Source organism: Nomascus leucogenys, chromosome 22a (genome assembly GCF_006542625.1).
Source record: "Nomascus leucogenys isolate Asia chromosome 22a, Asia_NLE_v1, whole genome shotgun sequence".
NCBI lineage: Eukaryota > Metazoa > Chordata > Mammalia > Primates > Hylobatidae > Nomascus > Nomascus leucogenys.
In genome coordinates, this window is record NC_044402.1 from 79,867,252 (window position 1) to 79,893,495 (window position 26,244).

General features: G+C 37.4%; 1 protein-coding gene across 6 annotated transcripts in view; it reads right to left on the reverse strand.

Moving 5' to 3' along the window:
* Window positions 1-893: 893 nt before the first annotated feature.
* ZNF385B (zinc finger protein 385B) overlaps window positions 894-26,244 on the reverse strand; it is a 422,583-nt gene continuing 397,232 nt past the window's right edge. For 5 of the 6 annotated variants that reach the window (XR_004027926.1, XM_030803393.1, XM_030803392.1 and 2 more), the window contains 4 exons: window positions 5,441-5,686; window positions 4,468-4,646; window positions 3,789-3,890; window positions 894-2,383 (listed from right to left, as the gene is read on the reverse strand). Coding sequence is in view for 5 of the 6 variants with exons in the window: in XM_030803393.1 (XP_030659253.1) it covers window positions 2,165-2,383; window positions 3,789-3,890; window positions 4,468-4,646; window positions 5,441-5,686 (746 nt within the window). In the remaining variant the exon portion in view is untranslated. The remainder of the gene's footprint in view (window positions 2,384-3,788; window positions 3,891-4,467; window positions 4,647-5,440; window positions 5,687-26,244) is intronic. The other variant, XM_030803394.1, reaches the window with a different exon arrangement.

Below are 26,244 nucleotides of genomic sequence, written 5' to 3' on the forward strand. Positions count from 1 at the left end.
GAATGCAACAGAAGATGTGCTGGAAGTTTCAACACTACTTCTTAAGAAGGCTTTGATTTTTACCCAGGACTCTTAAAATGTTCTCTCTGCTACTATGTAACTACCTGCTACAACAAGGAGGATGCTGGGGAGGCCACATGGAGGTCCTTTGGTAGATGGTTTCAGTAAGGCTCAACCTTCCAGTCATTTTTGACTGGGCAGACATATGTGTGAAGTCATCCTGGGCCCTGCAGCCCAGCCCACCTGAGAGCCGAATACTAACAAAAGTACTCTATTGATGCCACCGGGAAGAGAAGAACAGCCCAGCCAAACCCTGCTGGAATTCTTGACCCATGAAATTCTGATATAACTAGTTATCAAATGGCTATTATTTTAAGCTACTAAGTTTTAGAGCAGTCTTGTAAGCAGCAATAATTTACCAGAACAAACAGTGATATATTGATCTTTATATTTAACAGCAACAGAATGAGGTGGAAGAAAAGAAGGATGTGCTGATTGGAGAAGGCAAAGGAGGAGAAGTGGAATAAAATTCTCTGAAAAGAGATCATAAATGCCCTGGACACCAATAAAAGTTGAACTAGAGATTTAGAGGACCCACAATAAGTTTAAAAAAAATCCAAGTCCAAAGTTTTTTGCAGGCTGCTACTGTGATTTTGGGTAACTCAACAACTTTGGCCCAACTTCTTAGAGATTCAGAGAGAAAATGGCAGTAAAATTTCACCTCATGCAGATGCTGTGAACAGTAATGAATAAACATGACAGATAAATATGCTGCAAACAAGAGCTAAAAATGCTATGTAAGAAGCAATCTTTGGACCTACTAAAAATCTTTCATCAGATGATTTCAAATTGGAGGTGTCTCAGGAGAAAAAAACATTGAAAATACAAACAGATTTTATTTTTTGTACTTTTATTGAAAAGGTACATTTAAAAAAATACACAGACATTTTACCATTTACAGGTTGCAGATATAGATGCTCTAAAAGAGTCCACTCTATTTTGTTGTTTTATGATAACTCTTGCCCCTGATATCACAAACATTCCAGTCTTGTTGATATCGGCTTAGAAAGGGGGGCATGGGAGCATGACCTGCAATATATTCAGTGAACAGAAAGACAAATTGTTCAATTATAAATTTTTTTTTATCTTCTGTACATTATTGCATTAGGGAGCCACAAAATTGTGTAGCATCATTACAAATGAAAACACGTTAAAAATGAAGAAGATACTTATATAGAAATACATGGATTCATTGTCTTCTTGCAGAATGCACAAGAGGTGCAAAAATGTGCAATTTAGGAAGCTCTTTTTCTGTTTGTATACGTTTGCTTAGCAACACAAACCAGTGAGGAAGCTACAAAATAAGTTAAACAAAAATAGCAAACAGGTAGTAATTATAGCTATGTTATATGGCTTTCTATTTCATTTAAATATCTCCAAATAAAATGTGAAATAAAGAAAATACGTTATTTTATCTTTTGTTCTCTTAAAGAGAAAATTCAAAGCTACTTTGCTTCCTAACATTTACACAGCAACTAAAAATGTTTAATTCAGACAAGAGATACAGATCTAGTACTACACAGGATACAACAGTACTTGGGTCGAAACAGTACACAATCCCTGTCAACAACAGTACACCAAAAAGAGAACTTTGTGATCCGTTGGTAAGATAGTATCCACAAGTAAGCACTTGTGTTCATTGATTTTTGTTCCACACTAGAATACACCCAGTTGGATACCAGAGTTATTTACAGACATCTGAGGAAGATCCTAGTTTTCAAGTCTGTCAGGAAAATATTCCATATTGTTTTAAGCCAGATCATACCCATGGAAAAATAGAGAATGATTTTCTTTCTTTTTCTTTCTGACCAACACATGTTCAAGAAATCAAATATCTGAGATACATAAATTGAACGGGGTAGGGTGGGGAAGGAAATAGGGAGATAAAGCCTATGCTGCTCAGATTCCTAAATTATAGGAGCAGTCCCTAAAAGCCCTCATGAATCTAGTGATGTGTTTCTCTTTGGAATTGGGGAGCTGGGTGGTGGGCTGCATTTTGTGGGTGAATGGGGGTACTGCAACACAAACTGCTTAAATTGCTGAATCCTTGTGGCTTTCTTTCTCAACTTCCTACTGGCCTCAAACGTCTTGGGGTTTGCAGACGTTAGTACGGAGCAAAGAGGATGGAGGCAGGAGTGGCGCGGATGGGCCCATGCCCAGGCCTCAGAAGAGCTGGAGGAATGGCTGGAGCCTGGAAGAGTGAGGCGGAGGGCCGGGGTGGGAGTGACAGCGCAGAGGACACGGCTGCCGCCGCTGCGAGAGGTGAGGACAGGAAGGCTGGGGCCAAAGGCTTCATCATATCTTTCTGGAATGCAAGTTTTGCCTAAGGGAGGGAGAAAACCAGGAATGGGGTGGAGATACTGTTTTTGAATAACAGCACCACAAGCATCTTTTCATAAGTAAAACACCAACATTAAGAAGTCTTAAATTTTGAAAATCTTCACTCTCAGAAGTCAAGAAATGATTATTTTCACAATGCTGGTTTCAGTGGCTTATGGCATAGCTTTCTTTTATTTGGTCGTCTTTGCTCCTGTGTGCTAGGGCACAGGGAAAGGCCTCAATAAATTCTAAAGCTATTTTATGCTGCTGCTCACCAGGAAAAAAAACATGCCCAGAAGTTTCCTGCTTAGATGATGAAGTTCAATTCAAAATTCAGGCTTGTCTTAAACCATGATGAGACCTAGAGAGTTTTGTTTTGTTTTTTGAGAATATGTGTGATCCTTCCCTTCTCTTAGATAAGCTGCATTGAGGTTAGGTAATGAGTTCAGGACTTTAGGGACCCTGAAGAGTCAAGAAAACAGTCAGCTCACACCTCTCTCACTGGCTACTTAATGAGTATTCCTTGAAAAATCACAGCTACATCAAATTTCTGTTGTTGAGAATGACTGTAAGTGGGTAGAAACTCTCTATTTAACAGAATGCCAGGATGGAATCCTCCTGTGAAGAAATCAATCCTTAATTTCTCTCTCTTGCAATCAGGAGGAACATTGCAAGCTGGATTTGCTTAATGCAGGTAACACCTGCCTGCAGCATCAGACAGAGGCTTTGGAGAAGCTGGAAGGTAATCTCAGAATTGCCTCCAGCTGGACAAGCTCAGCTTCATCCTCAGACTGAACACTGCACTGGGCCCAGTCCCAGGGAGATTGTGAAATCTATCCATCTTGGTATTTATATGACACTTATTACTGGAGTCCCTAGGTGTTTTTGCAAAGACACTGAAAATAGCACATATTGAGAGCAGGTAAAACAGGCTAATTACCACATGCCTGCTAGAATGGAGAGAGCACACGATACAGACACCATTTTACCTTCTCATGCCAAATACAACCAAAAAAAAAAACCAGAAAGCATGAGGATATTAAATTAAATGGATGGATTTTTGTTTTATGAAAGAAATCCCTCTTTCCAGATTCAACATTCCAGGATTCCTTAGGCATCACTTGTCCTTGTTCTTGAGCCTTTACTTTATATGCCAAAGAGGATAGTCTTTTGGAAACAACTTGGTAAAGAGTAAAATATTAGCTCTTAAAGAGGTTCAGTTTCTGTTTTCTAAGTAAGTTATCCGATAGCAGGAACTAAGCAGTTCATTCTAAAACTTCTGTCTATGAGGGCTATTTAAATTCGAAACCTTTCATGACCATTAGACTCTATGCCCTCCTTGCCCACGGTGGCTGCCCAACCCAGCAAGGCTGCCCCACAAAACAGGTGAGCAGGTGAGGTAGACTTACTGCTAGAATACTCGGGCTCCGCTGGAGTTTGTTGTAAGGGCTGTATTTTGGCTTCAGTGGTTTCCCTGCAACTCGATCTTTATGCCTTCGGCTAGAAATGTGCTGAAAAAAGTTTGATGCATTAGCTGGATTGAAATGTGAGTCTTACTCCATGTATAATGTATTTCTAGGTAGCTATTTTCTCCATTGCCAACTCTAGGTCCATAGTTCCACGACGGTGTGGGTAAAATCATTATGGTTTCTAAATGAAGACTTAGTCCTCCCTCAGTTGTAATGTCCCCCTGTCCCTCTCCTGTTCTCTATAGTCTTTATCAGATTTTGCCTGATATTACCACTGTTACTGATGATCTCTCTCTTTCTAATCAGATTTTGAGCCTTTGGAAGACAGGCTTAACATCTCACCTTACCAGAAGCTCCTGCTCAACTGTAGGCTCCAGTGACTACTGTTCCTATCTCTCCAACATCTAGCCTGGAAACTGACATATAGTAACAGTAGATGCCCAAATATTTCATACTGACTTTTTCTTCCACGTAGCACCTATATGTTGCATATTGTCTGCATCCTACAAAAGTTAGTCAACTTAACTGTGAGCATGGTAAAAACCATTCTATAGATGAGAAGATACACAGTCAAGTGGTGTCCTAAAACAATAATGTTTACTAATTCAGGATACGTTACCTGTTTGAGTTGAATTTCTGAATTAACATGAACATCACAGATTTCACAATGAAATGTCTTGTTCTGTAGTCCTGACCCTTTACTGCCATTCTGCATCTTTAATCTTGATCCAGGTCTAGGATAGGATTTAATTGGACCAGCCCCATTACGAGCTTCAACCATGGTCTTGTGTTTAGATCCTAAGACAGAAACAGACACATATTAAATAGCTATCCAAGAATTACATAAAGCTCTTTGTTTTCTTATCCTTGAGAAGTTTACCTGCAGGCCAAAATTCCCAAAGCTTTTTTTAAAATGATCACTTTAATGCTGATTTTAAATTTAACGTTATTGTAAAAAATGGAAAAATGTAAGCGTATATAATAAAGAAAATATAGAGAAACATAAGAAAATAAAGATTACTCATATTTTCACTACTCAGAGGTAACCACTATTACCATTTTAGGGTATTTCTTGTCAGATTCTTTTTTTTAAGGTACTAAAAACAGTTTTCAAAATGGGGATCATACTAATTAAATATCCTGAAAATTTCACATAGCAAATCATGTACATATTTTCTGATCATTATGTTTTAATGGCTGATTAACATATATTATATTGGGTTACTATATTCAGTATTTCCCTACTGGTGGGCTTTAGGTTGTTTCCATTTTTTTCTCTTTTAAGTGTGTTGCAGTGAACGTTGTGCATAAATATTTATCTTCATCTCTGTCACTTCATCAAAATGAGTTTTGGACAGTATTAGATGTTTTTAAGAAAATAAAGAATAGGACAAGTTTGATCTCCAAGCTGCTTTTGTCTTGCTAGTTCCAAAGTCATATGATCATACTTTTCTAAAATCACTCCTTTGAATCAAAAAAGTAGAGAAGCATTGAACAAACCTAAGGTCTGAACAACAAAAGATACGGTATTCTGATGGGAAAAGTTGGGTTTTGTTATAAACATTATTTAAATGCAAAAGATAGCTGCTAACCTGTGTTGTGTGCCTCTAGCTGTGACAGGGAGTTCACAGCCACTTTGCATAGTGAACAATAAAGTAATTTTTTGGCTTTTTCTTCTTCTGATTCAACAACAGTACCGGGAGCTCCATTTGTGCTCTTGGAGGGAGAAGTGGCTGCTCCAGGTGGCAGGGGTGTTGTGCCAGATTTGAGGAGAAATGAGCCACTTTCAGAGCTTGATGGCTGACTGGAACTGCTGGCTTTTAACTTCCCTTTTTCTTCTAAGAGAAACACAGAGAGATCTTATTGAAGCCTCATAGATCACATAATCAAAGATAAATCACCATAGATGAATTAAAAATAGAAATTTGATTCTTATGTGAAGTTTTTATTGCAGCATAGATTTCAGTTTATAGAGGTTAAATCAACCTCTATGTTTAAATCAAACAGAACACTATGCCATCAGTTTCCATATTAGGTCATCCCAAGATAAGGATGACTTATGAAAAATGACTTTGTTCTCCCACTTGGAGCAGGTAACTTTCTGTCTGACATCCTTGAGTCGTAAATTACTCTACAAGGAAATCTTTATTATTAAACAAAACCACCTACCCTCGGATACAATTACATGATATGAAGGTAACATGAAAGAAGCCATTAGGCCATGTTAGTTTCATTTGACTACTTATGTTTAATTATGACAGAGATAAGTTAAACTTTAACTTTTACACCAAGTTAAAATTTTAACTTTGGATTGTGGGATAGAAGAAACATGGTTAATTTTGATTATGATTAGTTAAGTTTTTGCTGCTCTGTGGATGGCAATGCAATTTATGCAAAATATAAGAGACCAAGATTCCATTCATTATCCTTATTAATTACCACCAGTCTAAATCAAAAGTTTTAAATAATGACATTAACCATAAGCACAATATGAAGATTAGCCAAGTCATTTAAAGACATTTTGGCAGTTTGATCATGTAGCTACTAAATGCTTATAATCCTCCAGGCCCATGTGCAGGCTATGAGAGTCAGAGTGACTTTAACAGAATCTAACTCATTGAAGTTCATTTGCTATTCAAGACAGGCTCTGTTCAGTGACTCCTTTGGGAAAGAAACTGGGGCTTTGTAAGCAACAGCAAAATCCATCACACATTTAATCCTAGTAGAGCTGGTGCTCTTAGAAAATGTCTATAGATATGCTGATTAACTCTCATAAAGAGAGAAAGGGAATTAAATCTGAGAATATATTTGCTAATTGCCCTAGCTAATTTAGAATTGTATACCGTTAGCCTAGAAGACTAAGAGGGAAGGAGAAACTAGGTAACAGCAATGTGGTGTGTGTTTCTGTGTGTATGTTACAAGGTTCTGTATATGGGTAAACCTAAGCTTTTAGAACACATTGCAAATGATGGGAGATCACATTTCTACTAAAATATTATATAAAGAAAAGCCAAATTGATTTAGGAATCAGCAGTTGATTTCCATCCTTTTTTTTTAAAGTTGGATCCATTCAGGTTGAGACTAGACACAGCCAGAGGGTGCTATGGAGGGATTCCAAATCTGGGTGTTATTTAGAATAAATGAATACTGAGATCCTTTTTTATCCTTAGGTTGCACATTCCATATTCCCTTTCAGTGAGTGTACTAAAACTTCAGGATGACGTAAAATATGATGGAAAAGGTCTTAGACTTTTATTAAACTGACCTCTATAGTGTGAGAGAAGGACATAAAATCATTCTTCCTAATTGGTAATAGCAAATTAGATTGGAGAAATTTTTTTTTTTTTTTTTTTTTTGAGACGGAAGTCTTGCTCTGTCACCCAGGCTGGAGTGCAGTGGCACAATCTCAGCTCACTGCAAGCTCTGCCTCCTGGGTTCACGCCATTCTCCTGCCTCAGCCTCCCGAGTTGCTGGGACTACAGGCACCCGCCACCATGCCCGGCTAATTTTTTGTATTTTTAGTACAGGTGGTGTTTCACCATGTTAGCCAGGATGGTCTCGAACTCCTGACCTTGTGATCCGCCCACCTCGGCCTCCCAAAGTGCTGGGATTACAGGCGTGAGCCACCGCGCCTGGCTAGATTGGAGAATATTTTAGGCCTGGAACCCTCTCATCTATAAGGATCCCTCAGATTGAATTTGCAATCTTACAGAACTCATAAAGCAGCAAAATAATTCAGTAATCTTAATATTTGGAATTACTCAGTTTCTTGTGATGAAAATTAAAGTTATTACATACTAAAATCTTTCCTTGCTCCAAGCATTTCATATAAATTTGATCTAAAAGAATCTGATCTGGGCCGGGGGCAGTGGCTCACGCTTGTAATCCCAGCACTTTGGGAGGCCGAGGTGGGCGGATCACGAGGTCAGGAGATCGAGACCACGGTGATACCCCGTCTCTACTAAAAATACAAAAAATTAGCCGGGCCTGGTGGCGGGCGCCTGTAGTTCCAGCTACTCGGAGAGGCTGAGGCAGGAGAATGGCGTGAACCCGGGAGGTGGAGCTTGCAGTGAGCCGAGATTGTGCCACTGCACTCCAGCCTGGGCAACAGAGCGAGACTCTGTCTCAAAAAAAAAAAAAGAATCTGATCTGTTTCAGCCATTGACAGCATTCTCTCATATTACTAATAATGTCCCTTATAATAATGTCCCTCATAAACCCTTAAATTTATATAGAACTTTACAGTTTACAAAGTGCTATCACTTACATTGTCTTATTAGCTCTCACAGAAAACTTGTGAAATAGGTAAGGCTCAAAACGATTATTCCTATCTTAAAGATGAGGAAACTGATTCTTTTCAAAAGTAAATAATGTCCCACAGATTAGTAAGTGGCATAAATGAGCTTGATGTTTTCTCTAACTGATCAGTCTGTGGTACACTAATATTTCAGCCCAAAAGGAGGACTTAATATACCACTAGTGATATAAAAGTACAAAACAGTCACCCTAGATGTGAAATAGCAGTTGCTTTGTTTTACAATTGTAGGTTAGTTTTTAAAGTATATTTATTTGGCATAAGTGAAAATATCTATCCTGTTCAACAATCATTTGATTTAGGTTATATTGAGAAGATGTATAAAATTATATATTTTCTCTATGTTCCTATTTCCTTAAGAAAAAGATTTCCTTTTCATATCTTGTTTTCAAAGGGGTAATTTATGAATTAACAAGTACATATTAACAATATGTTAATTGCTGACAATGTGCTAGACACTAAAGAGAATAGTAAATAAAGTAAGTATGGACTATAAGAAAATTACAGCATAGCAGGAGGAAATGAGACAGTCATTCAAAGATCTCTAATTTACAACAGAAACTGGTAAGAGGCATGAGAGCATAGAGCAGAAAATGATTACTTCTGCTTGGGAAGAATGAGACATTTTTCATTAAAGAAGTGGCATTTTTAAGGTTTTGAAGGTCAGATTTGGATAAGCATAGAATAGGGTTGAAAATGAGTGGGAAGGCCATCGTCTCAGCCGAAAATCTCCTTAAGCTGATAGGCAACTTCAGCAAAGTCTCAGGATACAAAATCAGTGTGTAAAAATCACAAGCATTTTTATACGCCAATAACAGACAGAGAGCCAAATCATGAGTGGACTCCCATTCACAATTGCTTCAAAGAGAATAAAATACCTAGGAATCCAACTTACAAGGGACATGAAGGACCTCTTCAAAGAGAACTAGAAAGCACTGCTCAATGAAATAAAAGAGGATACAAACAAATGGAAGAACATTCCATGCTCATGGGTAGGAAGAATCAATATTGTGAAAATGGCCACACTGCCCAAGGTAATTTGTAGGTTCAATGCCATCCCCATCAAGCTACCAATGACTTTCTTCACAGAATTGGAAAAAACTACTTTAAAGTTCACATGGAACCAAAAAAGAGCCCACATTGCCAAGACAATCCTAAGCCCAAAGAACAAAGCTGGAGGCATCATGCTACCTGACTTCAAACTATACTACAAGGCCACAGTAACCAAAACAGCATGGTACTGGTACCAAAACAGATATATAGACCAATGGAACAGAACTGAGGCCTCAGAAATAATACCACACATCTACAACTATCTGATCTTTGACAAACCTGACACAAACAAGAATGGGGAAAAGATTCCCTACTTAATAAATGATGTTGGGAAAACTGGCTAGCCATATGCTGAAAACTGAAACTGGACCCCTTCCTTACATAAAAAAAGTTGATTTATACAAAAATCAACTCAGGATGGATCAAAGACTTAAACATAAGACCTAGGACCATAAAAATCCTAGAAGAAAACCTGGGCAATACCATTCAGGACATAGGCATGGGCAAAGACTTCATGTCTAAAACACCAAAAGCAATGGCAACAAAAGCCAAAATTGAAAAATGGGATCTAATTAAACTAAAGAGCTTCTGCACAGCAAAAGAAACTACCATCAGAGCGAACAGGCAACCTACAGAATGGGAGAAAATTTTTGCAATCTACTCATCTGACAAAGGGCTAATATCCAGAATCTACAATGAACTCAAACAAACGTACAAGAAAAAAACAAACAACCCCATCAAAAAGTGGGTGAAGGATATGAACAGACACTTCTCAAAAGAAGACATGTATGCAGCCAAAAGGCAAATGAAAAAATGCTCATCATCACTGGCCATCAGAGAAATGCAAATCAAAACCACAATGAAATACCATCTCACACCAGTTAGAATGGCCATCATTAAAAAGTCAGGAAACAGCAGGTGCTGGAGAGGATGTGGAGAAATAGGAACACTTTTGCACTGTTGGAGCGACTGTAAACTAGTTCAACCATTGTGGAAGTCAGTGTGGCAATTCCTCAGGGATCTAGAACTAGAAATACCATTTGACCCAGCCATCCCATTACTGGGTATGTACCCAAAGGATTACAAATCATGCTGCTATAAAGACATATGCACACGTATGTTTATTGCGGCACTGTTCACAATAGCAAAGACTTGGAACCAACCCAGATGTCCAACAGTGATAGACTGGATTAAGAAAATGTGGCACATATACACCATGGAATACTATGCAGCCATAAAAGTGATGAGTTCATGTCCTTTGTAGGGACATGGATGAAGCTGGAAACCATCATTCTCAGCAAACTATCGCAAGGACAAAAAACCAAACACTGCATGTTCTCACTCATAGGTGGGAATTGAACAATGAGAACACATGAACACAGGAAGAGGAACATCACACACTGGGGCCTTTTGTGGGGTGGGGGGAGGAGGAAGGGGTAGCATTTGGAGATATACCTAATGTTAAATGAAGAGTTACTGGGTTCAGCACACCAACATGGCACATGTATACGTATGTAACTAACCTGCACGTTGTGCACATGTACCCTAAAACTTAAAGTATAATTAAAAAAAAAAAAAAGAAAATGAGTGGGAAGTGAATAGTTGGAAGCAGAAACATAAGGAAATACCTAGGTATTAGAAATCTTGGGGTTTTCTTGGTGAATACCCGGTAGTTAGGCATAGAGCTGGCAACACGTCTAATGGGAGATATTATTATAGACGTCAATTGAGCCAGAAGGCAGAGAATATCTTAAAACTATTAAAATATATACTAAGGGCAGACACTTTCCTTTTAAAATTGAGATGTATAGTATGTTTAACACTTACATGGTCTAAAATTCAGATATTAATGTTTTAAATTTTTTTTCTCAGATAGGCCAGAGTCTTAATCTTTGAGAATATTAAGGAAAAATGTTGACTTTGGAAATGTGTAAATGATTTTACCCTATTTAGGAAATTCTATTATTGGATAGATACTCTCTAGTCAATAAAACAGATCCTAAAATTTGAAAAGTCACTGATATATTTATATATTTGAATAGTGGCATTCTTTCTCAATATGCAAATGTATAAACTTCAAAGCCTAATTTTATTATTTCTCATCTTAATTGCTTGATATTTTTATGAAAATCCATTGTTTTATTCCTCATTCCTTACTGGTATTTTAAAAGGTTCTTTGTGTATTTGAAAGTTTAATTAATGTACTGTTTACTTCTGTTTCTTTTAATAAAGATGCATGTCATCTGGAACTTCTGGTTAAGATGAATTCCATTTTCAAGTATTCCCTCACCTAATGTTAATTAGCAGGTTTTCTGACTGTCCTAATTATTTCTTGATTACTAAGATACATTTATAAGGCTTTAGCCTACAGGATTTTGAAGGAAAATTTGCTTAGCTACATCAGAATTGTTCGTTGTAACAAATATCCATAATTTATGCATCCAAGTGAATTTATTTCTTCAAAGTAGTGTCCTTGGGAAGTTCCATACTGATTCATTTATTTTCCAAAGCTCCAAATGCTTGAAAACTCTTTTCTTTGATACTTCTTTTATGTCCACTTCATAAGCCATGTAAAGAAAACCAGTCTTCAAAATGTATCACCCTTATTTCTTACTCCGAAATCTTTACTCAAATTAATCCACCTCATTCATCAAACTTAGCACTATATTACTCAAACACAGCCTCAGAAGATTAATATGCTAAGATAAAAAGAACATACCAGAAGCTCTAAAAAGAAGTTTTAAGAAACAAATCCTCTTGGCATATGGAAGAGTCATGTCCATACATAGGTCTTAATTTTAAAAACAATAAAAAATTAATATTCTACCTACAATGTAGGTCTTATATTTTGAATTAGAACTTTGAAAGCTGTAATCAAATTTTTATTATTTGACTTGTAAGATTTGCTTTTGAGTTTAATTTTATTTATGTAATAAGATTTTCTAATCAGAATTCAGTGGTTTAATAACAGATACATATTTTATACAATAAATTTATGCTCACTGCAGAAAATTTAAAAAACGAAGTCAGACAAAAATTTTAAATTATTAAAATTACTCATGATTCTATCATCTAGAATAAAAGTTGGCAAACTTTTTCTGTACAGCCCCAGAAGACACGTTAAGCTTTGTGGCTATACTGTCTCTGTTGTAACTACTCAACTCTGCTTTGTAGCAGGAAAGCAGCCACTGGCATGGCTGTGATCCAGTAAAATTTTACTTATGAAAATAGGTGGCAGGCAATATTTGGATCACAGGCAATAGTTTTGACCTAACATTATGATATTTCAGTATGTATTACTCTATACTATTTTTTACATAACAGCAAATATGAATATATAGAAACATACTGTTCTGTAACTAATATTTTTCACTTAGGAATAAATAAAAAACATTTTCCATGTCAATAAATGCAGAACCGGATTAAGATTTCTAACACCAAATTATATTTATTTATATGAATGTACTATATTCAGCAATCTTCTTTTGATATTTTGGTTATCTCTGGTTTGCACTTTTGTTAATGTTAAAAGGATACTGAACGAGATTTCTGTGGCCTCAGTGAAGGACACAACTGAGAATTGAAAGCAACTGGTATTTAGTATTACATCATGTTAGAGAAAGTTCCTCAGAAACCCCCAACACAGTCCTGCAGGATTTATAAAATTTAGTAGAACTGGTCCAGCTACCAGCACGCTATCACCCACCTGTCCAGGCCTTATAAAGTAGTCTGAAGATTGGAGGACTCACTAGAGCCATGAATTTCTGGTCTGGTTGGGAGCTTCTGAATCCCAAACTAATAAAGCTAGAAATGCAGGTAAGAGGGGACACTGGGATTTCTTTCCTACTTAGACTACTGCAGGTCTTGGCAATTTGTTCCTCACTTGTGGTTGGAGGGAGATTGGGCTGGAGCAAGAAAGGTAAGAAGGAGAAGAACCCATAATCTCAGTTTGGCATGTCAAGGTTGAGTAAGATTTCTTTGGGCCAATAGGATGCTTTGAAAGGTGGCCTGGCTCAAATCATGTTGTTATTGCCCAACATAAGAAGTCTGATCATTAGGACCTTGGCAGCAAGAGGCTGAAGTGTGGACCTTTAGTGGCACAAGCTGAGGAAGCGTTGTAAGAGGTCAGGGAACAAACCTTATGAAGAATTCACACATATCCCTGAGAGAGCCAGACAGCATCCGGACATCTGCCATTCAGAGGACAACCATAATTGTCATTAAGTACAAAGCATTTGCCCCTTTTTCTCCTCTAATTCCTCCTCTTATCCCTAAGAATGGAAAGAGCAAGAATCAGAAAGCATGGAACACGGAAGAAAGAGCAGACCACGCCCCTTTTCATGGTTCAACCTGAGCCAGAAGAAAGGGAGTGTTCAATTGGATAAGAGCCTAAAGTTTCAAACAGGACCAGACTTTCTGATATCTGACAATGTCTTTGAGGAATAAGAAAGGGAGATTCAATAGAGTGTACAGTCATGTGTCACATAATGACATTTCAGTCAATGATAGGCTGCATATACAATGGTGGTCCCATAAGATTATAATGGAGCTGAAAAATTCCTATTGCCTAGAGATGTGGTAGCTGTCATGATGTTGTAGTGTAACCCGTTACTCATGTGCTTATTTCTGGTGATTCTGGTGTGAACAAACCTACTGTGCTACCAGTCATATAAAAGTATAGCACACACAATTATGTAAGGTATATAATACTTGATAATAATAAATGACTGTGTTACTAGTTTATATATTTACTATACTATGCTTTTTATAATAATTATTTTAGAGTGTACTCCTTCCATTTACAAAAAAATTAAAGTTATCTGTAAAATGGCCTCAGGCAGGTTCTTCAAGAGGTATTCTAGAAGAAGGCATTGTTATCATTTATGACAGCTCCACATGTGTAATTGTGCCTGGAGACCTTCCAGTGGGTTAAGATGTGGAAGTGGAGGACAGTGACATTAATGATCCTGACCCTGTGTAGGCCTAGGCTAATATGGGTGTTTGTGTCACAGTCTTTAATAAAAGAGTGTAAAAAGTTAAATAAATAAATAAATTTACAGATAGAAAAGAGCTTAGAGAATAAGAATATAAAGAATTTTTGTAGCACTCTACGGTGTGTTTATGTTTTAAGCTAAGTGTTATTACAAAAAAGTTAAAAGTTTAAAAACATTTAAAGTTTATCAAGTAAAAAGGTTACATTAAGCTGAGGTTAACTTATTGCTGAAGAAAGAAATTTTCTAAAAATAAATTTAGTGTAGCCTAAGCGTATAGTGCTTATAAAGTCTACAGTAATATCCTAGTACAGTAAGTGTATAGGAATGTCCTGGGCCTTCACATTCACCACTCACTCACTGACTCACCCACAGCAACTTCCACCTCTACAAGTTCCATTCATGGTAAATGTTCTATACGAGTATGCCATTTTTTTTTATCTTTTATACAATATTTTTATGGCACCTTTCCTATGTTTAGATACACAAATGCTTATTGTTGTGTTGCAATTGCCTACAGTATTTAGTACAGTAACCTGTTATATAGGTATGTAGCATAGGAGCTAAATAGTTCATATGGTTTGGCTGTGTCCCCACCCAGATCTCATCTTGAATTATTGTTCCCATAATCTCCATATGTCATGGGCGGCGGGAGCTGGTGGGAGGTAATTGAATCATGGGGGCATGATTACCTCCATGCTGCTGGTTCTCATGATTGTGAGTGAGTTCTCATGAGATCTGATGGTTTCATAAGAGTTTTTCCCCCCTTTTGCTTGGTACGTCTCCTTGCTGCCGCTATGTGCAGAAGGGCGTGTTTGTTTCCCCTTCCACCATGGTGGTAAGTTTCCTGAGGCCTCCCCAGCCATGCTGAGCTGTGAATCAAATAAACCTCTTGTGTTTATAAATTCCCTAGTCTCAGCCAGGCACAGTGGCTCACACCTGTAATCCCAATACTTTGGGAGGCCGAGGCAGGCAGATCACTTGAGGTCAGTATGAGACCAGCCTGGCCAACATGATGAAATCCCGTCTCTACTAAAAATACAAAAAAAATTAGCCAGGCATGTTGGTGCATGCCTGTAATCCCAGCTACTTGGGAGGCTGAGGCAGGAGAATCTCTTGAACCCAGGAGGCAGAGGTTTCAGTGAGCCGAGATTGTGCCACTGGGCAATAGGGCGAGACTGCATCTCAAAAAATAATATATATATATATTACCCAGTCTCGGGTATGTCTTTATTAACAATGTGAGAAGGAACTAATACTAAACTATTTAGCTTAGGCCTGTAGTAGGCTGTACTGCCTAGATTTGTGTGAGTACTATACACTGAATGATGTTTGCACAATGACAAAATAGCCTAAAAATGCATGTCTTGAAATGTATCTGCATTGTTAAGCAACACATGGCTGTATAGGCTATCATGTTTGTACCTCATTGAATTCATATATTCAATAAACCAGTTATATAAACAGCATTATATGCAGACATCTCTGAAAACTCATCTGATAATTTCTTCAGGACATGAACTTTGAAGGAAAATTGCTGGGACAAAGATTGTGTACATTTCTGAGCTTTTGATGCATATACCAAATTGCCCTCCAGAATGGTCATACAAATGAATACTCTTAGGAGTGTCATAAAAGATCGTGGCTTCCCTGTACCTTTATCAGCCTAATTATCTATTGCCTTTACCAATCCAACAGACATGATATGGTATCTCATTGTTAATTTGATTGGTATTTATTTTATCACTAAAACAGATGAATATTGTTTTGTAACATTAATGATGCTTTGTATCTCAACGTAATTTAAACAAATTTTGTTACTCTGAAAGGAAACAAAAATCTTAAATACAGTTTTAAGCGTCAAAACATTGTACACTAAAGTAAGAAACTTTATAATAATAAACTTCCTTTACACAAACCTAATAAAGTTAAGTTGGTTGAAACATTGTTCTTAAAAGCTGAAATCAGTATTGCAGTCATTATTTGAAAATTTGCTTTATGCAGAGCAAAAATACTAGCCTAATGGCTGTTCCAGGCAATTGTATCTTACAATAATGGTAAATGTAACAATAATAATCACCAATCAACCACGCATAGTAATTGAGCACTCACTGTAGACCAAGCACTATTTTAAGAATTTATAGTCATTATCTAATTTATTTTTCAAACACTATAATGAGATAGAAACTGTTACTATCTGTACTTTTAAACTTTTTTCTTTTTCTTTTAATTGAGATATAGCATGTACTGTAAAATATATAAATTTAATACATTTTAATGTATGTATACATTCACGTAAATACAATACACCTGATGATATAGTGTTTTCATCACCCTAGAAGCTCCCTTGAACCCCTACCAGTTGAGATTTCCCCCAAAGATAACCACCTCTATTAACCTAAATCAGTTTTATCTATTTTTAAGCTTCATATAAGGAAATCACACAATATATTTCTTTTGTATCTGGCTTCTTTCACTCAACATTATGTCTGTAAGATTCATCTGTATTATTATAGAGAGAAGGATATTTTTTCACTGCTGGGTAGTATCCCATTGTATGAGTATGCCACGATTTATTTATTTATTTTGCTACTGATGAAAATTTAAAATGTTTTCAGTTTTTGGCCATTTTGAATAATTCTACTATGTACATTCTTTTAAGTGTTTTTTGGTAGACATAAATACTCATTTTTGTTATGTATATATACATAGTAGAATTATTGGGCCACAAGATATTCATATCTAGCTTTAGTAGATTCTGAAAACAGTCTTCCAAACTGATTGCACCAATATATATTTCTATCAGCAATGTATGAAAATTTCAATTGTTTCACATCTTGCCTAATCCATGGATTCAGTATTGTCAGTCCTTTTGATTTTATCCATTCTAGTGGAGGCGTGGTGGTATCCTACTGTGGTTTTAATTTGTATTTCCCCAATAGCTAGTGATAATGAGCTCCTTTTAGTTTTTTTATTGGCCAATTGTATATTTTGTAAGCGTTTGTTCATATCTTTAGCCCATTTTTAAAACTGGGTTGTCAGCTTTTTCAATATTGATTTATAGGGATTCTTTAAATATAGCCTGAACCGGAGTCCTTTGTCAGATATACACATCACAAGTCATAGTCCAGGTTGTGGCATGCTTTTCACTCTCTAAATGTTGTCTTATGATAACCCCAATTGTTTAAAAAGACAAAGCCCCAAGGCTTAAATAGAATAAGCAACTTGCCTGTAGTCATTCAATAAATGATAGAGCATGTATTCAAACAAAGGCTTCCTGAACCCTGAGCCAGTGCTCTTACTGCCCTTCTGTTTTAAGGAATATTAGACTAAGAATATTTAGTTTTAGAAATACCTTCTTGAATGTTTGTCATGTTGACTAAAGGTGAATGGATGGTAATATCTTTGTATATTTAAGTTGCATGATGCCATAGAAAGCATACCATATGAAATGGTTTGGCTGTGTCGCCACCCAATCTCATCTTGAATTCCCATGTGTTGTGGGAGGGACCCAGTGGGAGGTATCTGAATCACGCAGGCAGGTCTTTCTCATGCTGTTCTCGTGATAGTGAATAAGTCTTGTGAGATCTAATGGTTATATAAGGGAGAGTTTCCCTGCACAAGCTCTGTCTTTGCCTGCTGACATCCATATAAGACATGAATTGCTCCTCCTTGCCTTCTGCCATGATGGTGAGGCCTCTCCAGCCACGTGGAACTGTAAGTCCATTAAATCTCTTTCATTTATAAATTGCCTTTATCAGCAGCATGAAAATGGACTAATACAGAATATTACAGGCACATTTTGTAGAGAACCAGATAAATAAGTCTGCTTTGATGTGATTCTTTAATGGTTATGTAGCAGGCCTAGAGTATGCCATCCTTGTAGCAGCCACAGAAGCTCTGAAAACAGAGTAGAGGTTACTCTTTTATAAGAGAAGTATATATCTATTAAAAAAAAATCTTATCTGTTGGGGTGTCTCCCTCACTCTACCAGAAAAGAAGGAATGACTCTAGCCTCTAGACACTCTCAGTAAATGGAGAAGGCACTGATTTAAATCCACATAACAAACCTTACCCTCGTTTACTGTGCTTTTCCTAGTTACTTCCTCATAACTGGCCTCCCTACACCCTTCTTTATTTGTTATAGCTTAAGACCGTATTTAAGCCTCAATTCAAACTCACCTCTTGGAGATTTACTCATTTCTCTGGGTACCTCCCATCAATACATGAGGTATACATGTTAATAAACTTCTTTGTTTTCATGTTAATCTGTCTTTTATTACAGGGATCAGTCCCAACCAAGAACTCAGAAGGAGAGAAAATTATTTTTTCCTCCCCTATAGGTGCAAGTTTGCATGTACCTAAGAAAGCAAATGACAATAGTCTTCAAAAGTTTCTTTTAAGAAAAATTTTACATAGGTGTTGTTTTCTCTGAATTTTCAGGTCTTCTCTGATTCCCAGAAGAATTAATGGACACTCAAAAGGAAGTCTCTGATTCCCTGTATGAGATAAAAATTTCTTTGCATTTTTGTTTTTGATAATGTATGTCTTGGTTTATTAAGTTGGTTGAATTAAGGCCACTAAGAAGTATCATTTTCTGCCTCTGAGAGGTGGCAAAGATTTAGAAATTACAATAAGTGGGGCAGATACAATATAGGCATCTGTGCTTGGTGGAGTAGAAAAGTAGTATAACTGTTGTTAAACAATATATGAAGTTAATATCATTTCACCAAGAAAGTCTCCCTCTAGAAATTTGTCCTAAGGAAATAAACATCCATCCATTCAACAACTACTGATTGAGCACCTATTATGTGCTATACACTATATCAGGCATGGAAGTTAGCAGTAAAAATACCAAGTCTCTGACTCAGTGGAATTAATCATCTAGTAGGGGAGAGAGAAAATAAGTGTGTGTGTGTGGATTTATATATACAAATGTACTTTAATTAATTTAAATGTAAATTGTAATTTATATATAAGTATATTTATTAAATAAAAATGTGCATTATAATAATAAATGCATGAACTATTTTATATGTAATAAATATCAAAGCACATATATTCAAAGCATATATAAAACTATATATAAATTATATATGTAAAAAATATATATAGTGGCCAGGCGTGGTGGCTCACGCCTGTAATCCCAGCACTTTGGGAGGCCAAGGCGGGTGGATCACCTGAGGTCAGGAGTTCAAGACCAGCCTGGCTAACATGGTGAAACCCCGTCTCTACTAAAAATACAAAAATTAACCAAGCATGGTGGCACGTGCCTGTAATCCCAGCTACTAGGGGGGCTGAGGCAAGAGGATTGCTTGAACCTGGGAGGCAGAGGTTGCAGTGAGCCGAGATCTTGCCACTGCACTCCAGCCTGGGCAACAGAGTAAGACTCTGTCTCAAAAAAAAAAAAATATATATATATATATATAATGTCTCATAGTAGTAAGTGCACTAAGAAGAAAAATAAAGCTGGTCATGGTAAAGAGTCAGCTCAGGCCTATCTGAAGAGGTGATATTGAAACCTCCTTTGCAAAGATTAAGACAGTCAGAGATATCTAACATGGCTGACTCCATCTTGCTTCTATTCTCACAGGCTGGCTGTCCTCACTCAGTCCTGGGTGTAGGCCAAGCTAACCATGGCAGGAATTTAGTTTACAGTTTAACTTTGAAGCAAGGATGATAATAGTTCCTCCCTAAAACTGACCCTCCCTGCCTTGTTTTGTAAGTCTACTGAAAGGTGATAAGATTAAGGGGCCTGAATTCTGCTAAGATATAGGTGTAGTTAAACGATAACCAGCCATTGTTTCTTAGCTTGCTTTTCTACAATCCCTTACTGCTCAGAAGTCCTGTGGCCAGAAGTTACAAGATTTGTGACTCCCAATCTTTCTTATAGACAACATCACTGTTGTAGAACCTAAGATTGGTCTTCTGAGATGTTTTTCAGACTTTTCAACTGACTGACTCCACTCAGACCCATGACTCAACCAGTCCTGTGGTCCTGACTCAGAGGCTGACTCAGCACACGAGGACAGTTTTCCATACCTCTGTGATTTCATTCCCAAACAACCAGCATTCCCCATTCCCTAGCCCCCTGCCCATGAAACTATCCTTGAAAAGCTCTAACCTTCAAGCTTTCAGGGCAGCTGATTTGAGTAATTACTCCCATCCTCTCACTTGGCTAGCCCTGCAACTATTAAACTTTTCCTACCACAATACTGCTCTCAGTGGATTGGTTTTATCTGTGCAGCAAGCAAGATAAACCTGTTAGGCAATTACAATATTTAACAGATACGTGAATGAAATAATAGGAGTTCTGGGAGAAAGAGTGTTCCAGGAAGAAAGCATAGTAAGTCTAAAAACCTTGAGCGGGAACAAACAAGGACAAGAAAGTCAGTGAGACTGGGGTCTGATTGCAGGATGTGAGGTGGAGGAGTTGGAGGGACCAGATCACATACAGCCTGGTAGAGCATGAGAGAAATTTGGATGTAACATAAGTATGATTACTGAGTAGGGGAGAGAGATGATCTGATTCCTGTCTTCATAAGATCATTTTGCCTCCTGTGTGGGGAATACACTGTGAAAGGATAAACATGAGGAAATCAGTCAAGAAACGACTGCAGTTGCCCATGAGAGAGCTGATGGTTGCTTAGACAAAGGTGGTAGTGGTAGAGAATTGAGCAGTGGTTTCAGAATATATTTGTAGGTAGAACCAACTAGACTTATTCATTAGGTGTGGGACATTAAAGAAAGAGAGGAATCAAGTCTCATTACCATGGTTTTAGCATGAGCACTGGATAAATGGTGGGTGATGTCATTTACTAAGATCTGAGATAACAGTATTTAGGATGCTAACAAAACTTCCTGGCCTTTCAGCCAGAAAAACCTGGCTATTCCTAATTCCATTTTTGACTGATTGAGTCATCTTAAGCAAGTGATTTATGTGATTGGGACCTTAATGGTTACATGTGCAAAATACTGCCCTTTTCTTATTGACTTTAAGAACCAAGAACACTGTAAAAGTGAGGCGGGGGCTTCAGGTGGAAAATGCAATGGAAAGGTAATAGTTGTAAGAAGTAAGCTCAGATAACGAAGCCAGGGTCATAAATTCTATTCCACACTCCCCAGGACCTGTGAATTTCTAAATCCATGCCATTTATCAGGGAGGACTCATTAGGCTCACTGATACCTATTGACATCTTCTGAAATAAGCCTTCCAGAACAGCAAAGAAGCCCCAAAACTTGAAAAAAGTTCTCAGGTCACCAAGGCCACAATTTCAATAGAACTGCACTTTGTGCCTTCTGAGGTCTCTGAAGAATACTGCTTGTCAACTAATACAATGAATTTTTCCTTTTTATACTTAATATTGCACTAAACAGAGGCATGCAGTGAAAGGACTGATGGTCATATTCTTTCCTGTATTCACAGGCACCTTGTCTAACATCTCATTATTATTCCAAAAAACAAAGCAATGCCCATATTACTGTTTAACACTCATTAAACCAAGTTAGCTCACTTTGATAAAGAATTCTGAAATCATTCTCTGCTTTATCTTTCCACTTTCTAAATAATAAGAAATTAATGGGCATCAGTCAGAGTACCTACTTTCTTCTAATTGTGCAGTCTTGTGAGAAATGAAGCTGAAAAGCTCAGGGGGCTTTACAGCAGACAAAAGGGGGAAAAAACCACACTGCAAACCTATATGTATGTAAACTGGTGTGCTGCAGAAGACTGAAGCCTTTGCCTTGTTTGTCTCCTCCTTATCTACACATTTGACAAAATACAACTGATAGAAGCCACCAACTGATGACAGATATTTTAAAAGTTTAAGGTAGAATTCCATTAAGACAGTTAATGGATTAAAAAAAAAAGCAAACAGGCTGCAAGATTAACAAATGAATTCAGTACCTTGGAGTTCTCTGCAAAATAAAATGTTGTAAGAGATGTAAAGATGCTAGAGTATCATCACTATATTGTTGGATGCACGAAATAGGAGTATTCATTTGTAGTGTACTGGGACTACACCTATCTAAAGGAGCAGGAAGAAAAGGCCAACACTGCAGATAATGATCAGATACAACTCTCAGGTGGCCTTACTTTATTAGATATTTTCCTGAAAGGTTATGTGCATAAAGATCTTGGAAAATTTAGTAATAATTTGTACGCACTATTTAAAAGTGTGTGTGTGTGTGTGTGTGTGAAAATAGAGCTTTGTTTGCAGTGCAATAATCACACACAATTATTTTAAAATTCTATATTTGTATGGATTAGATTTGCTTAAAAAATTAGGACCATATATAATAAAAAGTTATATATGCCTCAGAAGGGGTCAATAAATAAAACAGGGAGAAATGATTATATAAAGGGAATATACACATCAATCAGATGTGTATATTCCATACAGATAAAACCTCTGCATGGAAGTTTTATCCTTGTTCTAAAGTCCCTACCAATGCTCCAAATCTCTCATGAGCTAATGTCTGGTCTCTTATTCCTTAGAGAAATGAGGAAGCTGGATGAGATCACCCCAATATTACAATTTCTTCCATCTGCACCCATTTTCTTCACATCTCCGAGGAAAGGGTGTATGCTTCCACTTGGCCTCTCTATTTCTTTTTATTATTATTATTATGCTTTAAGTTATGGGGTACATGTGCAGAACATGCAGTTTTGTTACACAGGTATACACGTGCCATGGTGGTTTGCTGCACCCATCAACCCATCACCTACATTAGGTATTTCTCCTAATGTTATCCCTCTCCTAGCCCCCCACTCCCCAACAGGCCCCAGAGTGTGATGTTCCTCTCCCTATGTCCATGTGTTCTCATTGTTCAACTCCCACTTATGAGTGAGAACATGCGGTGGTTGGTTTTCTGTTCTTGTGATAGTTTGCTGAGAATGATGGTTTCCAGCTTCATCCATGTCCCTGCAAAGGACATGAACTCATCTTTTTTCTGGCTGCATAGTATTCCACAGCATATATGTGCCACATTTTCTTTATCCAGTCTAATATTGATGAACACTTGGGTTGGTTCCCCATTCTTGATTGTGTCAGGTTTGTCAAAGATCAGATAGTTGTAGATGTGTGGTATTATTTCTGAGGCCTCAATTCTGTTCCATTGGTCTATATATCTGTTTTGGTACCAGTACCATGCTGTTTTGGTACCAGCACCATGCTGTTTTGGTTACTGTAGCCTTGTAGTATAGTTTGAAGTCAGGTAGCGTGATGCCTCCAGCTTTGTTCTTCTTGCCCAGGATTGTCTTGGCTACACGGGCTCTTTTTTGGATTAAACCTCTTTCCTATAGCTTCAACTACTTTCTTTACAATGATTCTTTTTTTCTGTCTTCAAATGCTGAAACCTCCATGTTCTAAAAGTCACTCCTTAACTCAGTTTACTCCCAGGGCTTCCCACCTATCTTCTCTCTGGTGCTGAACTGGAAGTGGGTGCGTGAAATACGCCTTTCTGCTTCCTGTCTTCCTATCCATCCTTATCCTCCTGTCAATGGCAAAGGTGTCTCTTTTGTCTTCTCTTGAACTGGACATGAATTTTTTTTCTGGAAACTTTTTCTCTTCAATGTCCACAATATTTTTCACCCTTGATGTTCATGACATTTCCCCTGACTGGTTCTCCTTTAGCTTCTACAACAGCTCGTTCTAGACCCCTTCACCATCTCCTATTCTTCTGCCTGTCCCTAAATGTTGGCATTCCTCGAGATCATACTCTAGTCTTTTTCTTGGGCATTACATGATCTAATTCAATTCAATGACTTCCTCTACCACATTGACACAGATTCCTAAATCCAGAGGTAAATTCTCTACTTTTCTCTCAAGATCAAGACCCTTTTCCACCAATACTCTATAGGATGTCTGCTTTTAGATATTTCATGGGTATTTCAAACTCAACATGCCTGATACTGAATGGATAAGTTCCTCCACCCGGGAGCCTTTCCAAGTAGTCCCCACGTCAATTGATGGTATTGCCAGTTATATATTAGAACTGTCAGCAATGACTCTTAAATTCTCTCTTACATTCTGCATTTAACTAATTATCCTCATCTATCAGCCTTATTCACTGCTTAAACTAGCAGACATTTATTCAGCATTTACTATGTGCCACTGCCTCATTTTAGGCCCTAATCTATTCTCTCTGGATTACCATTAAATTTCTTTACTGATCTTGACCATTCTAGTCTCTGAGCCCATGTCTTCCCTTCTTCCCTACTCCACACCTTTATAATCCTCTTCACATAATTATATTATGATCTTCCATTAATTATAATTATTTATTTGCATTTAAAAATTATTACCAGGATAGAGAGATTCTTGAGTCCTGGAACCATGTCTTGATTTATCTTTATGCCCAATGTACAGAAAGCCATAGGTGAGCAATAAGTTTGCTGAAATAAGTAATGTCCAACTCAAGGCAGTGCTCTCTAGCCTCACAAATAAAAATATAAGAAAAATTCACTGCTAATAGCTGAATCATAACTAGTAAAACAAATCTACATAGAACAGACACATAAATGCATTTTAGCTGTTGACTATGTAAATTACTCATATCATTGTTGGTAAGTCTATATATTTGCAATATATATTTAATGTCACTTGAGGTTAAAACAATTCTCTTAAGTGGATCTTCTTGAGATATACTAGACAGGGTCATAACAACAAACACATTCCTTTGTGACAGGTCTAATATTTTGATGTTTGATGAAATGAACAAATCCGTGATTATCTCCTTTGTTATAAATCTTATACAAACATACATATAGATAAACAATGTACCTCTGATAACAATATAGCTAAGGCATATACCTCTGCCAGACAATCTGAAGCACATGTGAAAAAAAATCACCAAAATATAGCCAGTCCTCTTTGCAGCTAAACTCATGTTCTATTCTTTGGCAAGATTTCTCATGAAACTATAGGTATTCTGTTTGGAAATTCATCAGAGGTTTCTAGCCCAACAACCCATCTCTGCAATGGTCTATATAGTCAATATTAAATTATATTATACAATATCCGCTTGTGTTATCGACGATTACATGGTTGATATACTTGTGTAATAATACTCTTTAAGAAATCCCACCAGGTGTGGTGGCCCATACCTGTAATCCCAGCACTGTGGGAGGCCAAGGTGGGCAGATCATTTGAGGTCAGGAATTCAAGACTAGCCTGGCTAACATGATGAAACTCTATTTCTACTAAAAATACAAAAATTAGCCAGGCATGGTGGCACACATCTGTAATCCCAGCTACTTGGGAGGCTGAGGCAGAAGAATTGCCTGAACCCAGGAGGCGGAGATTGCAGTGAGCTGAGAACGTGTCACTGTACTCCAGCCTGGCAACAGAGCAAGACTGTCAAAAAAAAAAAAAAAAAAAAAAAGAGAGAGAGAGAGAGAGAGAGAAAGGGAAGGGAAGGGAAAGGGAGGGGAGGGGAGGGCAGGGAAGAAATTCCACATGTAATGTCCTGTGGCATTATTTAATTTCCCCTACTCTTTAGGTAATAGATGTGCATTACTGAAGGTGTCATTATAAAGACTTTGTGTCTTACTGAAGGTGTCATTATAAAGACTTTGTGTGTTGGTGATGGTACCACTCACAATTAACCCATATCCCCAAGGTGCATAATTTTACATCTGGTGGCCCAAGACTGATTCTGAAGTACATTGGGAATCTTTCAGTCATCCATTTAGGCTTCCTCCAACTAGATGCCTCATTTAAACTTGGTCTAATTCCAAATGTCCCCAAGGGTTACCTCGTATAGTATAGTACAGGCTGGTTTAGCTCATAACACCCACTAGTTAGCTGACTTGCTTTATTAGTCATAGGATTTCCTGTTGGAAATGTCTCATCTCAATTCCTCACTCAAGGGTGAAATACTGGACCACCTTTGGAAACAGAAAACGTTTTCTATATGGTGTCTGCCATTTTGCAGAAGTGGAAAACAAAACAATACTTAAGTCATAAGCCCAGAAATACTGAGTAGCCAAGGACAGACATGGAACTTAAAGCTAGTTTTTGAAATTCTCTGAGCA